Source organism: Kogia breviceps, chromosome 3, assembly GCF_026419965.1.
Source record: "Kogia breviceps isolate mKogBre1 chromosome 3, mKogBre1 haplotype 1, whole genome shotgun sequence".
NCBI classification, from domain to species: Eukaryota; Metazoa; Chordata; class Mammalia; order Artiodactyla; family Physeteridae; genus Kogia; species Kogia breviceps.
In genome coordinates this window covers 152318659-152344040 of record NC_081312.1, presented here as the reverse complement: position 1 = coordinate 152344040, position 25382 = coordinate 152318659, and the positions used below count along the sequence as shown (strand labels likewise).

At 46.8% G+C, this 25382-nt stretch overlaps 2 protein-coding genes across 6 annotated transcripts in view; one reads left to right on the top strand and one right to left on the bottom strand.

Moving 5' to 3' along the window:
* The window catches only part of FSD2 (fibronectin type III and SPRY domain containing 2), a 69580-nt gene extending 44772 nt beyond the window's left edge, over window positions 1-24808 (top strand). For all 5 annotated transcript variants that reach the window (XM_067029996.1, XM_067029994.1, XM_067029998.1 and 2 more), the window contains 11 exons: window positions 83-178; window positions 1788-2018; window positions 3391-3413; window positions 4481-4602; window positions 6612-6767; window positions 9405-9539; window positions 10281-10431; window positions 13123-13256; window positions 15655-15787; window positions 19351-19527; window positions 21546-24808. In XM_067029996.1, the coding sequence (XP_066886097.1) occupies window positions 83-178; window positions 1788-2018; window positions 3391-3413; window positions 4481-4602; window positions 6612-6767; window positions 9405-9539; window positions 10281-10431; window positions 13123-13256; window positions 15655-15787; window positions 19351-19527; window positions 21546-21798 (1611 nt within the window). In that variant the 3' untranslated portion in view covers window positions 21799-24808. The remainder of the gene's footprint in view (window positions 1-82; window positions 179-1787; window positions 2019-3390; window positions 3414-4480; window positions 4603-6611; window positions 6768-9404; window positions 9540-10280; window positions 10432-13122; window positions 13257-15654; window positions 15788-19350; window positions 19528-21545) is intronic.
* Window positions 1-25382, bottom strand: part of WHAMM (WASP homolog associated with actin, golgi membranes and microtubules) — a 71047-nt gene that overhangs the window by 40199 nt on the left and 5466 nt on the right. The gene's annotated exons all lie outside the window — the stretch shown is intronic.

Sequence of the window (25382 nt, the reverse complement as noted above, 5' to 3'; positions counted from 1 at the left end):
AAATCTAAAATGCCTTCTACAAAAGAGAGAGAGAGAGAGAAAACATAGCATTAATGTCTTCTTGGGATCCTTTGTTTGATAGGATGAAATTCACAAAAACATGTACAAATTGGAAAAGCAGATTATCGAGATGGAAAATTTTGCAAGTCACTTGGAGGAGGTTTTCATCACTGTGGAGGTAAGAGCACACTTGATGACCCAGTCAGATACACATTGCTTCCATCAGTTGTGTCTGGTATGAGTTAGGGAATCTGTTTTCTTGGAACATATGGTGTCAGTACTGCTCCTCTTCCCTCACCCCTCTTTGTGCCCTCCCGTAGCACAGTGGGCATGTACCTGTGGAACTGATTACCTGGCAGCATTCCCTACTGAACTATTAGCTCTCATGGGCTGGGTCTTCAGTGTCTTTATAGCTCTGGTCCTACTACAAGGTAGGACCTCTTTCATGGGCCAGCCTGATAAGGCACTGCAAGACACCCATCCTGTCATTGATAAGTGTTCTTTTCCTCAGCTGTTACCTATTTCTCACAAGATCAGTAAGTTTCTGTGCCTGTCACCAAACATGTTACGGTCCCTTGGGTGTGCCTAGTAGGTGTGAAGTCTACTGCTGTGATGCCAGCATGCAACCTAGCCATCCAGATGAGGTAGCCCAGAAACAGGAGCAACTCATATGAATCAACCAAGCCCTGGGCCCCCTTCCTGTGAAGCTAGACTTTCCTCCCCACCCCCAATCTTAAAAGGGAGGGCAGCTATTCCACTAATTCCCTATGGAAGGCACAGAGAAGGGACAAGAAGCCCTTCCACATCTAAGCATAGGGTGGTGGGTGGTAGGAGGGCAAGTATACAACAGCCAGGACAGAACTCCCTACCCTCTGTACTGCCAGCTCACTCTCGGATCAGAGCAGCTTCACGCTCAGTGAGGACTCTAAGCTCTTCCTTTTACACTCAACACTGGTGGGGGTCACCTACTGCTTTTCCCTCTCTTCCACCATTCTGAGCAAGTCTTAGAATGTGTACACAGTAGGTGCTCAGTAAATACTCCCTGAATGATTGATAAGAGCCTCTTCTTTGGAAATGTCTCTGTTATCTAATAAGGATGGTATAAATCAGAACCCACAGAGCTCTCCTGGGCTTCCAATCTAATTTAGGGGGACCAGGATTTGATATGCTTTAATTAATGTTTCTCATCCACTGCGTTCCAGGATTAAGTACTGGCACAACCCTCTCTCTGCCTTCCTGCCTTTTCTCATCTATTAGGCAGCACCACCCAGCTTATTTCCCTTCCCCTGCACCTTTTCCTTAGTTGATATGAGAATCTGTGTGATCCTGATGTTTGTATAATCCAAGCATCAGGGAGTGGAGGTGAGTGTCACGAGATGTGGAGAGCTCAGGAGGGAAAGATAGGTGGGATTCTCCCAGGGCAGACATCTCCATGTTAAGGTCCAAAGTTCCAGTGGCAGGCTGACTCATCACTGGCAATCTTCCTGGTCGGTTGTCATGGTGATGGGAGGTGGCTAGAACAGAAGTGGGTCGGGTATGAGGAAGAGGATTGCAAAATGCGGCCAGCAGAGAAAGCAGTAATTCTTGTTAAGATTATTGCTGGGGTTCTAGCTGGAGACTCCTGGTCCTAGCTAACCTTTTGTCCACCTCAGCACCCTGGCAAGCGATGTTAAGACAACAGGGAGGGACTAAAACATCTCTGGATAGATACATTTTCATGCCCCCAATAACTCTGTAGTCAACATACATGCAGTGAAATGATGGCTGAGATCAACTATATCTTGCAGGAGAATTTCGGAAGACAAGAAAAAAACTTTGAGTCACATTACAATGAGATCTTGGAAACACTTGCTCAAAAATACGAAGAAAAAATACAAGCTCTAGGGGAGAAAAAGGAAGAGAAGCTGGAAGCCTTGTATGGACAGCTGGTCAGCTGTGGAGAAAATCTTGAAACCTGCAAAGAACTGATGGAAACAATAGAGGAGATGTGTCATGAAGAGAAAGTTGATTTCATTAAGGTCAGTAATGAAGTGAAATGAAATAATGAACTGAAATGACAATTATGATTAGAGTAGGTTAGATTGTCCCCTCTCTGCCTGGAGATGTTGGAACCAACTTTCACGGTCAGCATCCATTTGATTCCACTGGATGTAACACCATGATGATACATCCTTCGTCTCTCTGTACAGCTTTGCCATGAGTGGCTGAGCAGGCTCATACACAGCTGACCCTTCCCTCCACCATTGCTCAGCTAACACCAGAGTCTTTGTTCCTCTGTCCTGGTTACCCAGAGATCTGTGCCCTCATCGTGAAGTGGGGCAAAAACAGTGCTCTGAGGGGACTTCCCCGGCGGTCCAGTGGTTAAGACTCTGCCTTCCAATGCAGGGGGCATGGGTTCGATCCCTGGTTGGGGAACTAAGATCCCACATGCCGGAGCCAAAAATTAAAACAAACAAAAACAAAAAACAAAACAAACAAGAAACAGTGCTCTGAGACTTTTCTGGCCATCTCAGACAGCCTCCTGGAGGTCTCGGGAGAAAGATCTCCAGGCTAAAAAGGCACCTCCTGTTTCCCAGTTACAAGTGCAGCCATTACATCTCACTTCATAAGTTCAGACATGCAAAAAAAAAAAAAATCCATCTCTTGATACCCTTGAAATCCACTTCAATTTGACCCCAAGTCCCCATGTAGCCAGACTGTGGGAATTTCAAGCTCAGAGCTGGGGTCTCCTTTCTTTACAAGGTCCCACAGGAATATGGGGCAGCAGTGGGGTCCAGGATGTGAGGGAGGGGCCCTCAGCCTCCAGAGCTTCCTAGTTACCAAATACAGCCTTTACGTTGGCCATGCCACAGTGGTCCTTCCAAGCCCAACAGAGCTTCCTTCCTGCCGTGCTTGGGGTGGCCAGGGAGCCGTGACCCAAGATGGACAGCAGGTGGGCAGGCACCATCAGAGCCCTCAGTACTACTCAGACCTTTTGAACCAATGGTTCCTCAATATCACTGTAGCCCAGTGACATAATCCAGAATGTGGAGAAAGTGATACATATGAAGATGTCTTCTCTGTTATTTATGATGGTGAGAAATTGGAAACAACCAAAATGTCCAACAGTAGAGTGAACGACGGAGCTCCTATTCAATGAACTGTTACACAGTCTTTCAAACTGATGATCCAGAAGACCATTTGTAACCTGGAAAGTGCTCACATAATGTTAATGGGAAGAAACTATACAGGTGCTATAAGAGTCATTTTTGTTAGGGCATGGGACATGGCTGATTTTTCTCTTTTACTCATTTCCAAGTTTTAACATATGTTTATATTATTATAGAGTTTGAAAAAGAAATTTATTTCCAAATTCAATTCAATATGTTTTCTATTTCTCCTCCTTTTTAGGATGCTGTGGCTATGGCTGACAGGTAATACTTTTGTTCTGACATGTATTTTCTTTTTCTGTTCCTTTTACCTCTAGATATCCAACTAGATATCAGTTCTGTCTGATACAGCATAGATATCAGTTCTGTCTGTCTAGCATATCTGGGTTATATGCTCCCAGTTTCAGCTTTGGTGTCTGCCCCTACGTGTAAATAGCACTGGCTTTGGAAGGACAGTATGGGATCACAAGGACCCTCTAGTACCAAATATTAGAATCTCAGAGCTGGAAGGGAGCATATGATGAGGCCTAGCCTGCAAGCCCAGGGTCAAATTTCCTCTCTGAGCCCCTCCTTTCACGAGGAGGAACAGAGATCATCCCCGGCATCCCCCAGCTGGGCCAGGGCCCAGACCGTGTGCTGCGGAAAGCATGCACGTTATAGAGTCAGACTGGAGTTTAAATCCTGCTACCCCCATGACCTTGGGCGAGTCCAACCAGTCTAGGACCCACCTTCCTTACCTACAAACAGGGATAGCTTTATGCGAATAAAATCAGACAATGTCTGTAAAGCAACACGAACACTGAAGCTTAATAACATAAGGGTTAAGAGCATGAATTTTGGCAAAAGACAGACAGGGTTACAAACTGTGCCTCTGCTACTTACAAACCCTGTGATGGCCAGGAGCAGGCGCATTAGACCCAGAGCCCCGGTCCGTGGTCATCAGCTCGAGGGCACTTGACCATGTGGAGAGGGAGCCCCAGACAGGCTGTATGTCTTTGGGGCCTGGGGTGATGTTGTGTGGGAACTCCCAGGTCAGCATCAGAGGATCTTCCAGAAGGTGTGGATCTGGGGCTCATGGGTGGACATCCTCCCGCCCCCTACCCTCTGACATGACCCCACCCCTTCTACTCTCCTCAAAGGTGTAAACCAACCTGCCCATCCCTGTGGGTGACCTCGTAGGTCAGTCACTGAAGCAAATGCCAGAAGGCAGCCCACAGCACGTTAAAATAAGGAAATAAAAGTTCAGCCAAGAGGCCCTCATTGCTTATCACTAGTGACCCCCGAGGAGAATGCCCCTCCATTCTCGTTAGTGTGTCTTTTTATACTCACAGACTTGGAAAATTCCTGAAAACAAAAACAGATGTGGAAATCTCGGCGCAACCTGAATTTGAAGACCAGACCTTGGACTTCTCTGAGGTAGAGGAGCTTATGGGCTCTATTAACACCATCCCAGGTGCGTATCTCACTTGTGTGCATACTTCACACTGGTTTCCCTGAGCTCTGAGTTAGAAACTTTGATGGCTAAAAAAAAATCATAAAGATTTAGAAACAGGCATTTCCCCCCCACCAGCTGCATGAGCTTCATGTTTTTATCTTTATGGCTTGTAAGGATGAAAACAGAGGCTGACCTTCCTGGGGTAAATACCCGCCCTCACTCTCCAGGGTGCCAACATCTGGCCCCAGAAAGCCTAATTTACTCCAAGCAAGTATCCCAAATTTTATTTCGACTGTTGTATTTATGTTTCTGCCAGGTGGCTGTTTTTAGCATAGGGTTAAGAGATGGGCTTTGGAATCCTATGGAGCTGGTGAGAATCCCAGCCCTGCTACTTCCTAGCTGTGTGTCCCTGGACAACTTAGCTAACCTCTCTGAGCCTTAGTTTCCTTGTCTGTAAAATGGACATAATTATGACTCATGGGGACATGGTGGGAAATAAATAAGGTAATGTATGTACAGCACGTCACATGGTGCCAGGTAGCTCTTAAAAATCTTATTGTGATAACTTATGTTTAAGAATGATACGACAATTTAGCTTTTATTGATTGCTCACCTTCCCTTTCTCAACAGCAACACCCAGCAACATTCTGAACAATGTTTTGTATATCATTTTGGGTTTTTCCTTTATACAGATTTTTAAAAAATAAAAATGGAATTATTCTGTTTTGTAATCTGCTTTTTTTTTTAGCAAAACAGTTGTGATGAATATTTTCTTGCACTGATAAATTCTTTTACAATATCACTTTGATGGCTATATACCTTAATCTGTTTCCTTAATCCTCAACTGTTGGATGCCAAGACATTTCTAGGTTTTTCACCATTATAAACCATACTGCAATGAATGTCCTTAATTATAAATCTTGGAGGCCATTCTTAGACTCACTGGGTCAAGGGGAGATTTCGCTGAGCTATGAAGTCCTTTGGGTGGTCTAGGGACAGTGTTGCCCAAGTAATCAGGCCCAGTCTTTTGGAAGGAAAGGCACTATCGCCCAAGTCAGCGCTTGAGAAACATGGAGATTTTTCCTCACCCTCCTATGTCCAGGTCCCATGCAGACCATCACCCTCCTGCTTCCATCTGGAGCCATCCCTCTTCTTACTGCATCCCATGATGGGGCTCTTCTCTGCAGGGTATAGAAGGGCATCGTCTGTGCATCCTGAACTCCATCACGTAGGGATACATGTTCTTTCTCTTCTCATCTTTGTCACGTTAGGGTCTTCCAGCCCTTAACCAGCAAGGAAAGGCCGAGTTCATTCCTTTAAGTCTTACCGGGACTGAACAATTTCAGAATTTGAAAATAAGGATGTTCTTGAAAGCTTGGGATGGAGGGAGGTGCTGCCACTGGAGAATAATTATGGAAGAAAAACAAGGAGTGTTTCTTGGTTGTGGGTGAGCCTGTGTGGGGCTGGGGGAGGCAGAAATAATAACCTACAGAGAAGAAAAGAATTAACTCAGTAGATGGACTCTAAAGTTGGTTCTGAAAAGCACAATTTGGCCAAACCCAATCTTCTCTCATCAAAATGAAGGAGACGGTTATTGGATGGGCCCCCAGAAAAAGCAAGGCATCCGTGTTGAAGGCTTCTTTCACTCCTTTGTTCACTCCAAGGCTGAGGGCAGCAGTGCTGTGGTCCTGGCTGTCCTGCCTCTTTGGATGGCGTGGAAGAGTCAGAGGACCCATCCCTAGGTCAGGACTTACAAACCATAACCCAGCCTGAATCGCTGTCACCAACTCCACCTCCTCTAGCTTGCGTGGACTGGTCAAAGCAGGAATGGACATACCGGTTGCTTCAGGCTCACAGTTGGGGGGTTTGGCCTTCCCATCCCTGTCCACTCTGGGCTGCCTCTTCCATCTCCAAAGCCCAAGGATGCATTGAGGGATCGGTTGTCCTGTAAAAGGGGCCATTCCCAATCCATACCTCTACTTAAGGCTCCTCCTTTGTTTTTGTTTTTCTCTGTTTTCCTCTTCTAGCTCCTTCTGCTCCAGTGATAAACCCACAGGCCCCCAACTCAGCCACAGGTTCCTCAGTCCGAGTGTGCTGGAGCTTATACTCCGATGACACCGTGGAGAGCTATCAGCTATCCTACTGGCCAGTGCAGGAAAGCTCGTCTGGGAAGGACCGAGCAGGTGAGGCTCTGCCAGGAACAGAACCACGCTCCAGAACAGCTAAGGCCCCTCAGAGGCCAGGGCCCTGCCTTCCTGGAGGTTGGGAAGGTAGAGATGGGATGAACCTGTACACCTGGCTCCTTGGAGCTGTCATGATCTGGGAATTACACAGAGGATGGGATGCAGGCAGGTGAGCATGGCAGAAAGGAATAGGAAGGCAAGTTGGGGCCTGACTGGGGAGGATCACAAGGCCAGGCTAAGGTATATGGACTGTATCTACCGCTGTCGGGTCAGAGTTGTCCTTGGGATAAGTCTCTGGCTGCACTGTGTGCAAGAAGGGTGGGGACACCCCTCCTTGAAGAGGCCCAGCTGGACTGGCTGGGTTCTAGCAGGTCCTGGCATGTGAACGCGGGCTGGCTCTCCTCAGAGCAACCCTGTGTTGGGAGAATCTGGAGGGTTAGTCTGCAGACCCCAGTGGGGGCTGCAGCCCGGGAGGGCTGATCCTGATCTGCTCCACATTCCCAGATGGAGCCAGCTGCTGGGAATGGCCCCCAACCTCCACTGTGGACAGCTCTTGGCCCATTCTATTCCCAGGGAAATGGAGATGGCAGGCCTGGGGTTAGGGCTGAGATACCTGCCTACCCCCCATAATAGATAAGCCAGTCTCCTATTGAGAAGGGAGCGTCAAGAGAGCAGAGGAGGGGACTTCCCTGGCGGTCCAGTGGTTAAGACTCCATGCTCCCAATGCAGGGCGGCATGGGTTCGATCCCTGGTCGGGGAACTAAGATCCCACAGGCCGCATGGTGCAGCCAAAAAAAAAAAAGAGAGAGAGCAGAGGAGCCCCAGTTGAGCATCTGAAGGAATCAGGGATTAGGGCCAGCCTGGCAGGGCCTGTTCTGTGTGCATGGGGTCAGAGTGAGATTGCTGGAAAGGGATTTAGAGATCTCCATTTTATGGATGAGGAATCTGGGACCTAGAGAGAAATGAGCTGTCTGTGGGAACACCGTGAGTTACGGCAGAACCAGGATGAGAATCAAGTCCGCAGGCTCCCTGCCCAGAGCTTTTCTCCTTGTACCGGGTCATGCAGGTGGAGGGTTCTATGTGCCGAAGGTGAGGATGGTTTACCTGCCCAGGGATTTGGGAGGAAGGGGAATCCTTGAGAAAAGTAAGTTTAAGCAATAATGAGGGAGAGTGAGGCTGGTCAGAATAAGGACTAAAGAGGGCATTTTTGGGGGGAGGGGGAGAAGGGGAGATTTGAAAAGGGAGATTGAGGACCAGAGAGTCAGATCTGATCGATCAGTCAGTTTTTTTTGTGGTTTTTTTTTTTTTTTGCGGTATGCGGGCCTCTCACTGTTGTGGCCTCTCCCGTTGCGGAGCACAGGCTCCAGACGCGCAGGCCTAGCGGCCATGGCTCACGGGCTTAGTTGCTCCGCGGCATGTGGGATCTTCCCGGACCAGGGCACGAACCCGTGTCTCCTGCATCGGCAGGCAGATTCTCAACCACTGCGCCACCAGGGAAGCCCGATCAGTCAGTTTTTGCCACAAATCAACCCTGTTGGCACCCTCTGCAGAAGACACCATTGTGTTGGGGCTTTGTCCTGGGGATCAATAAAGACCTTTAATGGATCACTTTGTTATAAAGGAACTGATATCAGAGGGTGGATTAATGACTTATTACTGCCTTTCAAGAGTCTGGGGATGTTTGGACATGTATCAGTTAGCTTTTGCTGTGTAATACCCCCAAACACACACATGTACATAACATATTGGCTAAAAATGACAAATATTTATATTCATTAATTTGTTGGGAGGAGCAGAACAGTGGTAGGAAATTCAGAGGTACAAACTACTATGTATAAAATAAATAAGCTACAAGGTTATATTGTACAGCACAGGGAATATATCCAATATTTTATAGTAACTTTAACTGGAGTATGATCTATAGAAGTATTGAATCATTATGTTGTACACCTGAAACTAATATTGTAAATCAAAGGTACTTCAATTTTTAAAATGACATTTATCCAAGAGTTTGCATGCCACAGCTAAGAAGCCCATGTGCCACAACGAAGAGCCTGTGTGCTGCAGCTAAGACCCGGTGCAGCCAAAATAAATAAATAAATAAATAAAATTTAAAAATAAAATAAAATGGCATTTATGATTTATTATAATTCTATGAATTGGCTGGACAGTTCTTCTGGTCTGGGTCAGCTTGGTAGGGCTGGATGGGCTAGGATGGCCTTGCCTATATGTCTAAGGCCTCAGCTGCGATGGCTGAGGCCTCTATCCATGTGATCTCATCCTCCAGGAGGCTGGCTGAAGGTTGTTCCCGTGGAAGTGGAAACATTCCTGGCAGGAAAAGGACAAGGCCCCTGTGCACCAGCACCTCCCAAATCTCTGTTTGTACCATGTTTGCTATAGTCCTATTGGCCAAAGCAAGTCACATGGTTAAGCCCAGCTTCAAGGCATAGTGGGAAAGACCAGACCTCTCAATGGAAGGATTAGCTGAGTCACGCTGCCTAGGGGCATGCATACACAGATGGGAGGAATTGCTGGCCAGTTCTGTATCCATTACAGGGGAAATAGATTACAGCGCAATGAACTTGGAGCCAGTTGGCCTATTTTAGGGTTGAATTCTTGTCTATATTTTTTCCCCAGAGTTTACGATGACGGTTAAAGAAACATATTGCTCAGTGACAAACCTTGTGCCAAATACCCAGTATGAATTTTTGGTCACAGCTCAGAACAGGGCTGGCCTCAGCCCCGCCAGTGAGTGTGCAGTGTACATGACAGGTAAGGGGGCCATTTGTTTCTGTAGCAGGACCTTCACTGAAGGGGATACAAGAGTCACGGCTTTCTTGACATGGAAGGGCTCTTGATTTCACTTGGAAGGGCAGGAATAGCTTTGCATTTTTTTCTTTCATTTAGTACACCAAATCTATATGCCTGATATGGCAGGGACATTTTCTCACAGTTGGTCTCAAAATATCAAAAAGTACCGCTCTTGCACACAGTACCATTTGAATCTTGCAACCATCCTCCATTCCAGGAACATCTGAAAGGGATTCCCTGGTGTCTCAGTCCATTTGGGCTGTTATAACAGAATACTACAGATTGGGTGGCTCATAAACAACAGAAATTTATTTCTCATGGTTCTGGAGGCTGGGAAGTCCAAGATCAAGGTGCCAGCAGATTCAGTGTCTGGTGAGGACCCTTCCTGGTTCAGAGTCAACTGTCTTTTTTGCTGTGTCCTCACATGGCAGAAAGGGGCAAGGGAGCTCACTGGGTTTTCTTGTATAATAAACCCCTTTGACTCTCATGACCTAATCACTTCTCAAAGACTCTAGATACCATCACATTGGGGAATAGGTTTCAACATATGAATTTGGATGGGGACACAAATGTTCAGTCTATAGCTTTCTATTGCACTGAATCTCTTGTAGGAAGAGAGTGCTTGCGATGTCTGCCCATGCTCTGGACCACAGGGCTGGATGTGAACAGGTTTGTTCATCTCTCCCTTTCCCCTGCATTTAGCACCTTGTCCCCCCATTATGAAAAGCAAAGAGATAAGGAGCTGTGAAGAGGCTGCGCTGATCAGCTGGGAGTCTGGGAACCTGAACCCTGTGGACTCATACACGGTGGAGCTGACTCAGGCAGAAACGCCGGGAGCCTCGGGCGTAACTGAGTGAGTCATGAGGGGCGTTGGCTGGGCACTAGAGGCCTTGACACAGTGCCACAGCTTAGGAAATGTGTGGAGTCTGGAGAGAAGGTCAGAATTTGTGACACACAGAAACCTTAATTTTAGGTTGCTTAGTTTTGTGAGAAATAGCTGGAATGCTACCATTGAAGGTGAATGATGGATGAGTGAATAAATGGTAAACCTCAGGTTTGCTTTCTTAGCCCAACCAAGGTTTATCATCATTCATTCAACAAGTATTGAGCGCATAGGTGGTGCCTGGGCGTTGGTGAAGCAGACAGACAAATTCTCCACCCTTACAGAGCTGACAGTCGAGTGGGGGGAAATAAACCAAAACCAAGAAAATAAATGCTTAAAATACACAATGCTATGAAGGGAAAAGAAACTCAATGAAATAGGGAATGCGGTGGAGGTGGGGGCTTACTTTGGATAGAGTAGACGTCTGAACTGAGACCTGATGCATGGGAAGGGCTGAGGCCTGAGACAGTGGATGGAGGCAGCACCTGGCCCCTGTGCAGGCGTGAGCTTCCTGTACTGGAGGAACCAGGAGACCCGCCTGGCTGGAATTTAAGAAGTAGAGAGAACTGTGAGAGGCAGAAATGAAAGAGATTAGATTTCAATGTACAAAGAACATTGTGTCCATGGTAGAAGGCTGTCTGGAGGCTCACCTTGCCCTTTGGTTGGCAGAGATCTGGAGGGGTTCACAGATAAAAGAGGGCTGGACTCAGTGAACACAAGGGCCTGCAGATCCTACGAATCTACAGCTGTGTACAGTGGAAGAAACATGGATGTACCTCTGGGTTACAACCAGGCAGTGCAGAAGCTTGTGGAAGGGGAATGAACCAGGCAGCCCGGTACCAACCACCAAGTCCCAGGGGCCGCCCTGCTGTGTACCTACCCAGCTCTGGAGAAATGGAAGAGAGGGGTTTGGTGTCAACAGATTCTTCCACGCTAAATTCAGGGTTTGGGCCGTGGCCATCTATCCCACCCACCCATTTGCCCCAGGTAGAATCCATATGTCCACAAGCACATCAGGGCTGCTGACCTTGGTTGCTGACCTTGGCTGCTGATCTACTTCTGGGGATCCTCAGAAGCAAGGCAGTGAGTCCAGTGGTCTGGCCACCTGAATGGTTTGGATTTCCTTTGCAAGTTGTGCTGATACTTTAAGGGCGCCTGATACCTGGGACCAGCCCATTATGATTGGGGTCATCAGAAGGCTGGTCAGTGACCTAGGTGATCTGGGATGGTGCTGACTCTCCTAGTATGAACCTAATCATGGCATCCTGTTGCTCTGGCGAAAAGACAAAATTCCTTCACAGGCTCTGGCCCCTTCCTCCTCTCCAGGTTAACCACACCAGCTCTCCCTCCCTCTCCGGCCCCAACCACATTGGTCATATTTTAGTTCCTCCTACTTTCCATGCTTCTTCCTGCCACAGGGCCTTTGCACATGCTTCTTTTATGTAAGACATTCTTCTATTCTCTTTTTATCCAATTACCTCCTCGTCATTCTTCGGAGTCCAGCTCAAAAGTCACCTCTTCCCTACTATACCTTCTATAGTACACTGTCAACTTGTCATGGTTATCATCTTATGTTTCTTCCAGTGATAGCTTGAGAAATGCCTCTCTTCTAGACTGTAAGCTCTGTGAGGGCAGGGACTACATTAATTTTCCCTAGGGCCTCCCTATACAGTCTCTGGAACCTAAAGTGTTTAGTTAATACTTATTGAATGAAGGGACTTCCCTGGTGGTGCAGTGGTTAAAACTCTGCACTCCCAATGCAGGGGCCAGGGGTCGACCCCTGGTCAGGGAACTAGATCCCACTTGCATGCCGCAATTCAGTTTGCATGCCACAACTAAGGAGCCCTTGAGCTGCAACTAAGGAGCTAGCAAGGTAAAACTAAGAAGCCCACCTGCCACAACTAAGACCCAGCGTGACCAAACAAATAAATAAAATAAAAAATACTTATGGAATGAATATGTAAAAGTGCCCCTCTGGCCAAAGCTGTAGTCTCAGAGTGACCTGGACATCCCGGCCTCGCCAGGTGTGGGTGTTGTATCTGTAAATGGGCATCACCCTGAAGGCTTCTCTTTCCCACTGAACTGAAATGGGGTTGGCAGCTGCAGGAGTACAGACAGTGGCAACCATGGGCTTGTAATCCTGTATTGTACCACTTACATAAATTGGATTATTCCCAGTAGGTAGCTGCCCTCAAAGAGGTTAATAACAGTGGGCTTCTGTGGGCCTTTCAGCTCTAGCCAGATCATTTGTTCATAAACGCAGACTGAGAGCCTGCTAGGGGCCCAGCGCTATGCTTACATAAGTGGTACTTGACCCCTGCCCTCAGAGAGGTTGTGGCCCTACCAGACAGACTGAGACACACTGGATTCAACTGCATGCATGCCCCCGCCATGTAGCGTTAGACAAGGTGCCTGGGACACGGGGTGGGGAGCTTGGAGGGGAGAGAGCCACAGACAGAAGGGATACAAAGAAATGAGAAAAGTGGACCTGAGTGGGAGGGAGCACTGAGGCGGTCAACACTCCTGCCTGCAGCGCTGCTGGAGGTCAGAGGACAGGGGTGGCGGCGGGGGGAGTTAAAAATCCCTGCTTTGAAAGGGAGGCCTGGTGCTTGGGCCTGGCTGCCCCGGCCCCAGGGTGACTTCAGCTGCCTCCTTGCCCAGGTCTGTTGTGGGTATCCCCACCTGCGAGTGCCTGGTGCAGCTACAGCCCTGGCAGAGCTACACCATCTACGTGCGAGCCCTCAACGTGGGGGGCCCCAGCGCAAGGAGCGAGCCTGCTACAGTCCACACCACAGGTCTGTGTCCCCCGCTACATACTCTCTGGGCCCAAAGTGACCCCCTTGTGGCAGACCCAGGGCTGCTATGACTTCATTGTTAAATCGATAAATGTTCACTGATACGAACACATGGCAAATCAGGCTGGGAAGGGGCTCAGGGGTGATCAAAGCCCTGGGGTCCCGTTTTACAGAAGGGGAGACCGAAGGCCCAAGTCATACAGCAATGGGGTGGCTGAGCAAGCATTAGAACTCAGGGTTTTTCTCCATGACCTTCAGGTGGGCTAGAGGCTTGTCACATTGGACCTGGGTGGCCCAGAAACCTCGTTTCACACAGGCTGAACACCACCCCTGGGACGTGGTCTTTATGAAATTCCCAGGAAGAGCCATGGGCCATGGATTATCTCCCTGCTATCGGCCCAAACATCTCCTTACCCACAGGACCAACGTAGCTCCGGATGCCTTAATGGGTGCCCACATCCACGTCCAGCTCCCCCCACCCCGCACTTGCCATCAGCACGTCATAGAATTGTCACATCTCATGTTCAAGTCCTGAGTCAGCAGAGATATCACTAGAAACATTCCATGCATCTCCTGCTATCCCAGCACTGCCACGGCTCTGGGTTCTGAGCTTTGCTAAGGTGCGCTAAAGCCAGGCGGTTCTTCCCACACCTCACAGAGCAAGCCCAGCTCAGGCCAGCTGCAGACTGGGTGACAGGCAGGTAGGAAGCAGAAGGAGGGAGCCTGGGCCCAGGGCTCAGGGGACATCGTTCCTTTGGCTGGGTTCTTTCACTGAGGGATGTAGGGTCATTTTGTCCTCATTTCCAATACCAGGAGGAAAGGTATGCGGTTAGTCCCCACTTATGTTCCTTCCACAGAGATTTGAAAAACAAGTTACGTGGCTGCCAAAGGTGGTAGGAGTTAGGGCTGGGATTAGGACTCAGGTTTTTCTTTTATATTGTGATGGAACTTTCCTTTGGTTGACTGGCATTTCTAATTTCTTGTGCTGACTTGGTGTTTTGAAACGTCAAATTCTGGCTGTTTTGATAAAAGAGAACAGAGCAAAAGGTACAGCCAGCGCTTGGTTATTTTTGTCTCTGAATTCCTTTGTTCAAATAATTTGTTAAGAGTGTATTTACAAAAAACTTAAATAAACATGAATCAGCAAAAGACATATCTATCTGTTCAAAAAACGATCCTTGTTTGGGCCTAGAGAGCAGGCAGTAAGGGCCATCCATACCTGTCAGCTGCAAGGTGGGAACCTGCCTCCCCCTGGTCCGTCTGCTCAGATAGCAAATGAAATTTCCAGCAGCATCGAAATGTGGAAATAAATGTGGACAGCTTGGGGCTTCCCTGGTGGTGCAGTGGTTAAGAATCTGCCCGCCAATGCAGGGGACACGGGTTCAATCCCTGATCCAGGAAGATCTCACATGCCACGGAGCAACTAAGCCCGTGCACCACAACTACTGAGCCTGCGCTCTAAAGCCCGCGAGCCACAACTCCTGAAGCCCACGTGCCTAGAGACCGTGCTCTGCAACAAGAGAAGCTACCGCAATGAGAAGCCCACACACCGCAACGAAGAGTAGCCCCCGCTCGTTGCAACTAGAGAAAGCCCGTGCACAGCAACTAAGACCCAACGCAGCCAAAAAAGAAGAAAAAAAATGTGGATAGCTTGATGGCGAGCCCTGAAGTAGAATTTGAAGCAATGAACATAACAGAATGAGAACTGAGGAGCTTGACTAAGAGACAATGATGGAGAATGAGTTACTATGTCCCTAAACAAAGGATTTTTTAAAAAACTAATTTCTTATTAAACCCATTCGGTACCTTTTTTTTGGATGTACTTTAACCATGATTTGGAGAGGGTTACAATCTCCTTCCTTCTCCCCAGCTGCCCTAATTGAAAGCTGAATGTGGAATTTTGCTAACCTTCCTCAAATTGATCGTTAAGAATTCCCTCAATTGCTATTCCCCTTGGCAAGTAGGTTAGAAATTCCTGTTCACCAGCAGGTATTTACAGCCTCCCACTTAAGGGCGCGGCCACTGGAATCAGAGGGACTTGGGGTTTGAATTTGAGTTCTGTCATCTGCCAGCTGACTTCTCAACCGCCCTGCACCTCAGTTTTCTTCTCCACAAGATGGAAATACTAACCCCTGGGTACTCGTAAGGAGTGAATGAGGTGAGAGTTACCGCTTAGCTCAGGACTAGACGCACATTAACCCCCAACACATGCTAACCACCACCATTATTAGCATGAGGGTCACTACCATGCAAAGTCCAGGCTCACATGTATTGTGCAGGAAGCTAAGCCGGGCACGCGTGGTGAAGCCTCGGCCCACGTGGAGCGCAATGTGGAGAAAGCAGATGAGTGACTGGCTGTTGGGGGGGGGGGGTGTCTGTGTGCTTTCTCCCCTCGCAGGCAGCTACTTTCGCCTGAACGAGCACACCTGCCATCCCTGGCTGACCGTTTCTGAAGATGGGCTTACAGTGGTACGCAGTGAGGGGAAAGCCCCCGCCAGGGAGCCGCTCCCCATCGACAACCGCTTTACCAGGTACTGTATCAGCCCCTCACCCACCTGAACGGTCTGTGAGCCAGCCTAATACACGCTGTTATTCGGGTAAAGTTGGATTATGACAGATGCAGCCTTGAAGGGGGCTTCAGGCTCTCACTCCTAGACATGAGTGAGGGGGAGGGGAGGCTGGGGAGAGGGGAGTAGGGGTCTGGCTGGTGCCAGCTGAGGAGACATGTTGTGGCCTCTGAGGTGGAGTCCTGGGCTCCCAGGGCTGGAGGGTCACACCGTCAGGCCGTGGGAGAGCAGTAAGGACCTAGGTCCCCCAGTGCTCGGCCCAGAGCTCTCTCTCCCACACTGTGATACTATCTAACAAAAGCCCTGGTGAAAAACCAGCCCAAAGTTGGTGGAGGGAATGGTGGTCGCGGTAGTGCACGACCTGAGAAAGGGCCGTCCATCAAAGATGGGCCTTGTCTGTCTGGATCTGCGCTATCTCCAGAGCTTAGTACTCAAAGTCAAAATGATGTATTTGTAACTCATTTCTTTCCAAATGCTTAAAGAAGACTTAAAATAGGGGGCAAGGGACTTCCCTGGTGGTCCAGTGGTTAAGACTTCACCTTACAATGCAGGGGGTGCATGTTTGATCCCTGATTGGGGAGCTAAGATCCCACATGCCTCGTGACAAAAAAATAAATAAATAAATAAAGAAAACAGAAAAAATATTGTAACAAATTCAATAAAGACTTTAAAAATGGTCCACATCAAAAAAAAATCTAAAAAAAAAAAAACAAAAAACGGGGCAAATATACCCTACTGAAATAGAAAAATCACAGCGATAGATGAAGAAAAAAGAACACAGCTTAACTTCAAGGGCTAATTTCTGTTTCCAAGATTAAACATTAAACACAGTTCTTAGCTTCCTGGTAATCAGGATGAAAAGAATTCTCGGTGGGTTGGTCTTAGAGTCAGGAGGATCTTATAAGGAAGAAAAGGACTCTCTTAGGGGGGCCAGAGGGGCCACCAATGGAAAACTGCATCCAGCCTCCCTGCCTGGGTCCTGGACTGTCCTGCAGCCGACACTTCCTCTGACACTGGCTCCCTGCTGGCCTTCTTACTGCATGTGTGTTACATACCTACTACATGTAAGTGTTAGCGTGTGACAGCAGAACAGCACAGAGTACAGTGGAACACAACTTTATCCTTTCCTGCCTCTGCCCACTCAAGCCAGGGTTGGGGGGCACAGAGAGGATTAAGAAGCAACAAAGTCCTTACTGCATTAAAAAGCAGAATGCAACTGATCAAATCTTAAAGATCTTACCGGCTTTTTTTCAATAATTCATGAGTTGGGCAGCCTCTAATCTACACCATTTCTATGGTGGGTCTCCTTCATATGTGGTCCTCTGAAAACGCACACCTTTGTCCAGGCCACTGCTACTTCACTCTTTGTGTGGATTATAAGACAGCTCTCTGGGTAGACACAGCCTCAAGCATCTTCAGCTTCAACCCTTTGGTGTTGCAATAAAAGTTGCAAAACCAATTTTTGGCCATGTCTTTTGCAAGTCCTGTGTAGGTGGTCCAGCATCTCATATTGTAATATGGGAGTACTTACCACCTACTGTTCTGGTCTTGGCTTTTGGGGTTCCAGCCAAGCTGAGTTAGAGTCCCATTTTACCAGTACAGCTGTTGACCCATGAAACAATGTGCTGTGTGCTGGGGGTAAAGAGACAAAGATAGTCCCTGGGCTTCCCTACTGGTGCAGTGATTAGGAATCCGCCTGCTAATGCAGGGGACATGGGTTTGAGCCCTGGTCCGGGAAGATCCCACATGCCGCAGAGCAACTAAGCCCGTGCGCCACAACTACTGAGCCTGTGTTCTAGACCCTGCAAGCCACAACTACTAAGCCCACGTGCCACAATTACTGAAGCCTGCACACCTAGCGCCCGCGTACCACAAGGAAGAGCAGCCCCTGCTCACCGCAACTAGAGAAAGCCTGCGCACAGCAACGAAGACCCAATGCAGCCAAAAATAAATAAAAACAAAAAACCCAGAAAGATATAGTCCCTGCCCATCTGAGACTCAGACAGGCAAGTGGGGGAGACACATATGTAAAAACACACATATAAAAGATAAGATAGGGCTTCCCTGGTGGCGCAGTGGTTGAGAATCCACCTGCTGATGCAGGGGACACAGGTTCGTGCCCTGATCCAGGAAGATCCCACATGCCGCGGAGCGGCTGGGCCTGTGAGCCATGGCCGCTGGGCCTGTGCGTCCGGAGCCTGTGCTCCGCTACGGGAGAGGCCACAGCAGTGAGAGGCCCGCGTACCACAAAAAAAAAAAAAAAAAAAAAGATAAGATAGGGCTTCCCCGGTGGCGCAGTGGTTAAGAATCTGCATGCCAATGTAGGGAACATGAGTTCGAGCCCTAGACTGGGAAGATCCCACATGCCGCGGAGCAATGAAGCCCGTGTGCCACAACTACTGAGCCTGCGCTCTAGAGCCCAGGAGCCACAACTACTGAGCTCATGTGCCACAACTGCTGAAGCCCACGCGCCTAGAGCCTGTGCTCCACAAGAGAAGCCACCACAATGAGTAGCCCGTGCACCACAACGAAGAGTAGCCCCCACTTGCTGCAACTAGAGAAAGCCCACACAGAGCAACGAAGATCCAACCCAGCCAAAAAGAAATAAAATAAATAGATTTATTTAAAAAAAAAAAAAGCATAGACAAGACATTGTAGGAGCCCCAAGGAGGGCTTCTGGGAGGGGCAAGGTCTTGAAGTATAAAGAGTTCTCCAGAAAAACAAGGCAAAAAGTGTACCTGTACCAATAATGGAAGCCAGAAAGATCATGTGTGGAGAACTACAGGCAGTTTAGTGTGTCTGCAATATGGGGTCCCTAATGGGAAGAGGTCAAAGATGAGGCAAGAAACATGGATATGGTCCAGTGCAAAAGAAAGTTTAGATTTTACCCTTTAGGTGGTAGAAATTATCGGTAGAAAGATATGATCAGATTTATATTACAAAAAGAAGTGTGAATTGGGGAGGGAGGGGGAGAGGCAGATAGGGAACAAGGAGACCAGAAGCAAGTGCTGGCCAGCTCATGAACCTCAAGCATATGGTTCCATCGACTGTGCTGTTGTTAGATTTCAGTCTCTCTCTCTTTTTTTTTTTTTTTGGCCAAACCTTGTGGCATGTGGAATCTTAGTTCCCCAATCAGGGATCGAACCCACACCCCCTGCAGAGGAAGCGCGGAGCCTTAACCTCTGGACCACCAGGGAAGTCCTCAATCCCTTTTTCTTCATGAACAAGTGAACCAAACCTTTTTGTTACTATAAAAGCCCAATCTGAAAAAAGCAAACAGAGCCTTTTCTATTGGCTTGTCTCCTCCTCACCTATGACCAGCAGTGTAATAATCCTCTTCTAATCTTCAGCATCAGTCAAGTGAGCTTTGAGAGTTAGGGCTGTGCTGCTTTACAAGTGGGTGTTCAAACACCTGCCTCCACACTTCTAGACCACCTACTGACTGACCCCAGCAGTTGGTGTCACTCACCTGCACAGCCGGGCTTGGGTCACCCCAAATCACAGATGCTTCCACTTTCTAAAACCAGGTGTGTTGCTGTGATGGGAAACCTAATTCCAGTCCGAGGGCGCCATTACTGGGAGGTGGAGGTGGACGAGTGTTTGGATTACACGGTGGGTGTGGCCTTTGAAGATGTCCCTAAACAGGAAGACCTGGGAGCAAACCGCCTCTCCTGGTGCATGAGGCACACATTTGCATCATCAAGGTAAGGTGAAATCTGGATACCCAAGATTAAAAGGTGCTTTGATAAGAACAGAGTGAGAGGTTTACACTAGGAGTAACTAAGGCCCACGTTATGTTTTCTAAAATATGCTGAGATATTTCAGGACTCATTTCCAGCCCCCTTCCCTAAAGTCCAGATGGAAAGAGAAAGCAGCTCTGGGTATTTCCAATAAAACAGCTAAAATTCATGAAGTACTTATTCTGCGTTAAGCACTGTTCCACACTTTTACACATACTATCTCGTTTACTTCCCACAACTGTATTATCCCATTTTAAAGATAAGAAAGCTATGCCCCACAGCAGTTCAATAATCCACCCAACATGGATTCAGAGCTTGGATTCAAACCCAGGCTATCTGGCTCCAAAGACAGCATTCTTCACCACTAAGTGATTGGTTTGGCATTTATGTTCAACTTCAGTGTTACTAAATTAATAGTTTGATTTGAAGCCCCAATTCCATCTTTTTTAGTAGACGTGGGCAGAGGCTTAATGGTTATGGTTAATTCCAGTTTGCTTCTGTCGCTAAGCATTCTGTCCTCTGCTGGAGTAGTTCCATAAAGCTGGGAAAATCCATGAAGCCCAGGCCAGTAGACATTTCAGACTTAGAAGGCCATGGGTGCAACCACTCTCCATCTCAAAAATTGCAAAAATTTTTACCACACCAGTTTCCCAGTACCGTGGGTACTATGGGGCCTCTGATCCTCGACATGCTGAATCCTATTAATGTTTCATCCAATGTTTTGTGCCCAGGAGCCTCCGTTGTGGTTAGCTAAATGTTGTCATGCCTAAGCAAAGGTGAGAAGAGCAACTTTCCTCCTGTAAGATATTAAGACTAAAATCAGCTCTGCTAAACCTCAGACCCAGTTTGAGGAATGAAAGAAATCCCGTTCACTGAGTCACATACTGTTTTTGGATATTCTGCCTGAAGTAAGACTAAAAAAAATCAGTGTCCTCTCCTAGTTGGTTAAGAACAAGGGGCAGGGAAAAACTGAAGGAGCATAAAGGATGAAGAGGAGTCTGTGTGGAGTGGGAGAGGTGAGGTTAAAAGACAGAAGAAGGGTGGGAACACAAGACAGAGTGAAAAAGGAAGGGCAAAAAGCCGAGTGCTAGAGCAGAAGTTTGTAGTACCACCTTGGAAAGATGTCCGGGGAAGGCGGGTGGTGGTGGTTATGTGTGCGTGTCTCTTAACAGTGGAGGACTCGTATTTTTTGGTTCATAGTCTTAGACTTTATTGGTGGTGAGAGGGAAAGTAGAGGGAAGGGCTCATTCAGTTTCTGCTGGCTGCTCAGTTAAGAAAAAAACAAGGTGAACTGGGATGGAAAAATGCTGCTTTGTTCTGACACATCTGGATCATATTCTAAGCGTTCACCCCAGCCATGTGGACAAGCAGCTGGCACACAGAACTTCAAACATCCATAGGGGGCAGAGCTAGGAAATTCCTGTGGCCGGCTTTGGTTTCAGCCATTTTCAAAGCACAAAGGAGAAGCACCCTCCCTTCATGAGAGGGTGCTGGTGCTATACAATACTGAGTGGTGACAGGCCCCCAGGTACCCCGCTTAGTTTGAAAGTTTAGGAAAGGGATGCCTCAGAGTACTTGTGCACAGATTATACCAAAAGGCCCAATTTATTACATGAAAGATCATGAGGTTTCCTGTTTCAAATGTCTTTATTACAAGGGATTTACACATCTGAACCTTGAAATCCACATTTTTAAACGTATTTCTATACAAATTTTGATGCAATATGAGTTTATGATACTGTATGTTAAGTTTCTGCGGTTAAGTGGCTGCTCAAAAACAGCCACTTAAACTCTGAGATATAAGTTTCTTAGGACACGTTTTAGAAAAGAGATATATAGTTTGAGAAATGGCCTGTTACTTTGATAGTCATTTAATAAAAGAAAATGATATAATCATAGGAGTACTTGAAGATTGAAATGTTCTGTAAATAGCCCATCTACAGAATTTCTGAAGCTTTGTTATATCAACGTTTAATCTTTAGGCATAAGTACGAATTTCTACACAACAAGACGACTCCAGATATAAGGATAACGGTTTCCCCAAGGAAGATTGGCATTCTATTAGACTATGAAAATTCAAAATTGTCATTTTTCAACGTGGACATTTCTCAGCATCTGTACACGTTCAGTTGTCAGCTTCACCAATTTGTGCATCCCTGTTTTTCTTTGGAAAAGCCTGGATGTCTAAAGATACACAATGGCATTTCAATGCCAAAGTGCGTCACTTTCTATTAGACCATTCTGATGCCCAGCTTCCTGTCTCTCTTCTGTACCTACCCCTCTCCCAGCCACTCACACCTCAGCTGCCTGAACTTGGCATTCAAGCACCATGCACCCAGCTCATCATTTATGGTTCATGTTATCTGCCAGACTGGTGTGTCGGCATTCATTTCACCTGACTTGGATCCTGTGTGCTGCCACCTGTGTGATGCTAGGTTAGTCAGTTCTGGTTGTAAAATGAAGGCTCAGACTAAATGAACTCAAAGGTCTTTCAGGTTGTCAAACTGTATTGGTCTATCTGTGTATATGCAAAGTATCTGAGTCCCCAAGTCCTACAGAGCTTGGGGGAGAAGGAGGGAAGAGATACATAAGTGTTAGTGGCTCCAGCCGCCCCAGCACTTGTGACACTTCATTAGTCAGCCAAGAACAGGCGTAAGAAGGCAGGAGGCCACCCACAAAGAGAACTAGGGAAGCCACGTGCCATGCTCAGCAGCCTTCTCCTCTCCTGTTTTCCTAGTAGTCAGTGGCACTCCGGTGAGGTTTCTCCCACCGAACACTGCTTCTAAAAACCTGCTCTTCTCCTTCATGGTACTTACCCTCTTTAATTTTGAAATGACCTTTGTAACACCTAATTCCATGAAGGCAGGACAGTATCTGTCTTGTTCATCAGTCAATCCCCAAGGGCTAAAATGTGCACACCAAATATTTGTTTCATCCAGCCACTGCTCTTTGGCCTCTCACTGCTCTCCATGTGAGGGCTGGCAGGGCTTGTTCAAACTATAGCAGAAGACCTATGGCAGGAGAGGGACAAACCTGAGGGGAGGCAGTATGAAGGAAGAGAAGGGCAACTGTGGCTAGATGGCAAGACTGGTAAAAATGCAACATTACCTACTACTACATGATTCCTGGTGTCACAAAGCAGCCTACACATAAATAATAATAAATGTGTTGCTTTCACTATGTGCACGTTTGGGGTAGGGGGGCTAAGGTCTGGTAAAAAATAGACAACATTAGTTGCAACTGATTCTAGGAACTGTCCTATAATGTAAAGAGAACCAGATTTGAAATCAGAAGACCTGAGTTTGATTGCTATTTTGTAGCAACTTTGCCTTACAACTACTGAAAAGTCACAGTATCTCCCTGAGCTTCTATTTCTCTTTAAACAAAGAGAAAAATAATACTTGTCTTATAGGATGGGAGATTTAATGACAAACATGAGAATGCATAACAGTGTATGACATATAGCAAATGCACAACAATCTTTTAAGAGAAAATATCAGTCCACCAAGTGCAAAGCTGAGCCCTGGTAGGAGAGGTGGTCTCCAGCCAGCAACTTTGGGCATCCTGCCTCACTGCTCTCATGCCATTTTGTGACCTCGATGCCCAGCTCCCTGGGCTGCATTTCTGGTTCTCCAGTTCAAGTTTCCAGTTGCCACTTAAAGCTCTGCACACACAGCATTTTCATGCTTACCAGTTAAGATGCAGAGTAAATGACTCCACCTGTAAAGCAATTCTCAGGGACAATTTAGTATCGTGCCCTGTGGATGCTTCTCTAAACATATATGCCCCTGATCTCATCATTTAAAGTTTTATGTTAACTGAAAAATCTTTCACTTTAAAGATTTTCACTTTCATGTTTCCAAGTACACTCAAAGTCTGACACAAGAGCACCTCTTGTCTCCTCTCAAAACTCTGCCTATTGGCATAAACAGAAGTTCAGATTCTTGAATTCACAACTCAACTTGAAAATCTTAAAGCTCGTTACACACACATACACACACCCCCTCTGCCCTGCCAACCTGGATCACTACCCTTATATGAGGAAGATACAACCAAAGCAAGCACAGAGATGGTTCAAGTTACAAACAATTAAAATATATATGTGTGTATTATCAAAAATGTTATCAGCTACTAAAAAAGAAACTAGTGAGTAGGAAGTAGGACATCACAGATAAAGTAAATTTGAATTCAGGATTCTAATAGGCTTTATTTCACATGTAATATAACATGGATAAAAACTAGGCACCTGGGCTTCCCTGGTGGCGCAGTGGTTGAGAGTCCGCCTGCCGATGCAGGGAACACGGGCTCGTGCCCCAGTCCGGGAAGATCCCACATGCGGCGGAGCGGCTGGGCCCGTGAGCCATGGCTGCTGAGCCTGCGCGTCCGGAGCCTGTGCTCCGCAACGGGAGAGGCCACAACAGTGAAAGGCCTGCGTACCGCAAAAAAACAAAAACAAAACCAAAAACACACACACACAAAACTAGGCACCTATAAGGTTCTAATAAAATTTTATTTGATCAAGAAAAAAATGGTGTAGAAATAGCTTTGATTTTTAAAATCCACTGAATCTAAATAAGGCAGATGACCAACTTCAAGCATCACAATTATTCAGCATAAAGAACCTTTCTTTAAACATGTTTCTCACCTTCCACAAGAAAAAAAAAGTCTAGAGAAAAACCAAAACAAAACTTTTGTTTTTTGTAAAATATTCTAATTCCCTAAAATGCCAAGAACAATCTGCTGGAACTAAATTTCAATAAGGGGCAGGATTTACCTCAAGGCCATGTTCACCTGCAACCTGCTGATAAATCTGTTAAAAAACAAAACAGAAAAAGAACTTTTAAAAAAATCAGACCATTGTAGCCACAATCCCTCATACTGGGCAAAAGATACCTAAATCTGTTCTTTTCTTAGCTTTACCTATATCACTTTATAACTCTTGAGCAAGTTATTAACATAATCTTTGGCTTCCCCACCTTAACAAAGGGGAAAGAGAATATGTAAAACCACCACAGAATTCTGGTGTAAACTAACACGGGTTTAATAATTCAAAATACTCAGAATTTAAGGCATCTTTATTAGATGAGATTGTAAAGCTGGTTAGAGAATTGGGATACAAAACGACACTGGTTTCTGGTAAAATTAAGCTGCCTTTTATTTGGAAAAGTGTATGTTTAATAATTGACTTCCTGCTGGTTCAAACAACAATATGCAATCACTTGTACACATGAAATAAAGTAATTTCTGAAGCATATGCTTGGTCATCAATTTGCTCTTCTCATCCTCCAAAATGTGTTAAAATCTTACGTGGCTCACACAGTGGCAACTGCCCCCAGCACAATTCACCATGATGTGGCACTCTGTAAATGAGACTAGGTTGGTCTCTATCCAAGGTTTAGCTACCAGAAGACTTCCTGGGGCTTCCCTGGTGGCACCGTGGTTAAGAATCCGCCTGCCAATGCAGGGGACACGGGTTCGAGCCCTGGTCTGGGAAGATCCCACATACCGCGGAGCGACTGGGCCCGTGCACAACTACTGAGCCCACGTGCCACAATTACTGAAGCTTGTGCACCTAGAGCCTGTGCTCCTCAACAAGAGAACCCACCGCAATGAGAAGCCCATGCACCACAGCAAAGAGTAGCCCCCGCTCGCCGCAACTAGAGAAAGCCTGCACGCAGCAATGAAGACACAATGCAGCCAAAAATTAATTAATTTAAAAAAAAAAAGACTTCCTGGACCCTACAAAGACTGTACTACAGGAAAGGTCCTCTCCTCCACTTTCCTAACCAACTTCTCCAACTTCTAGTCACCTTCTTATC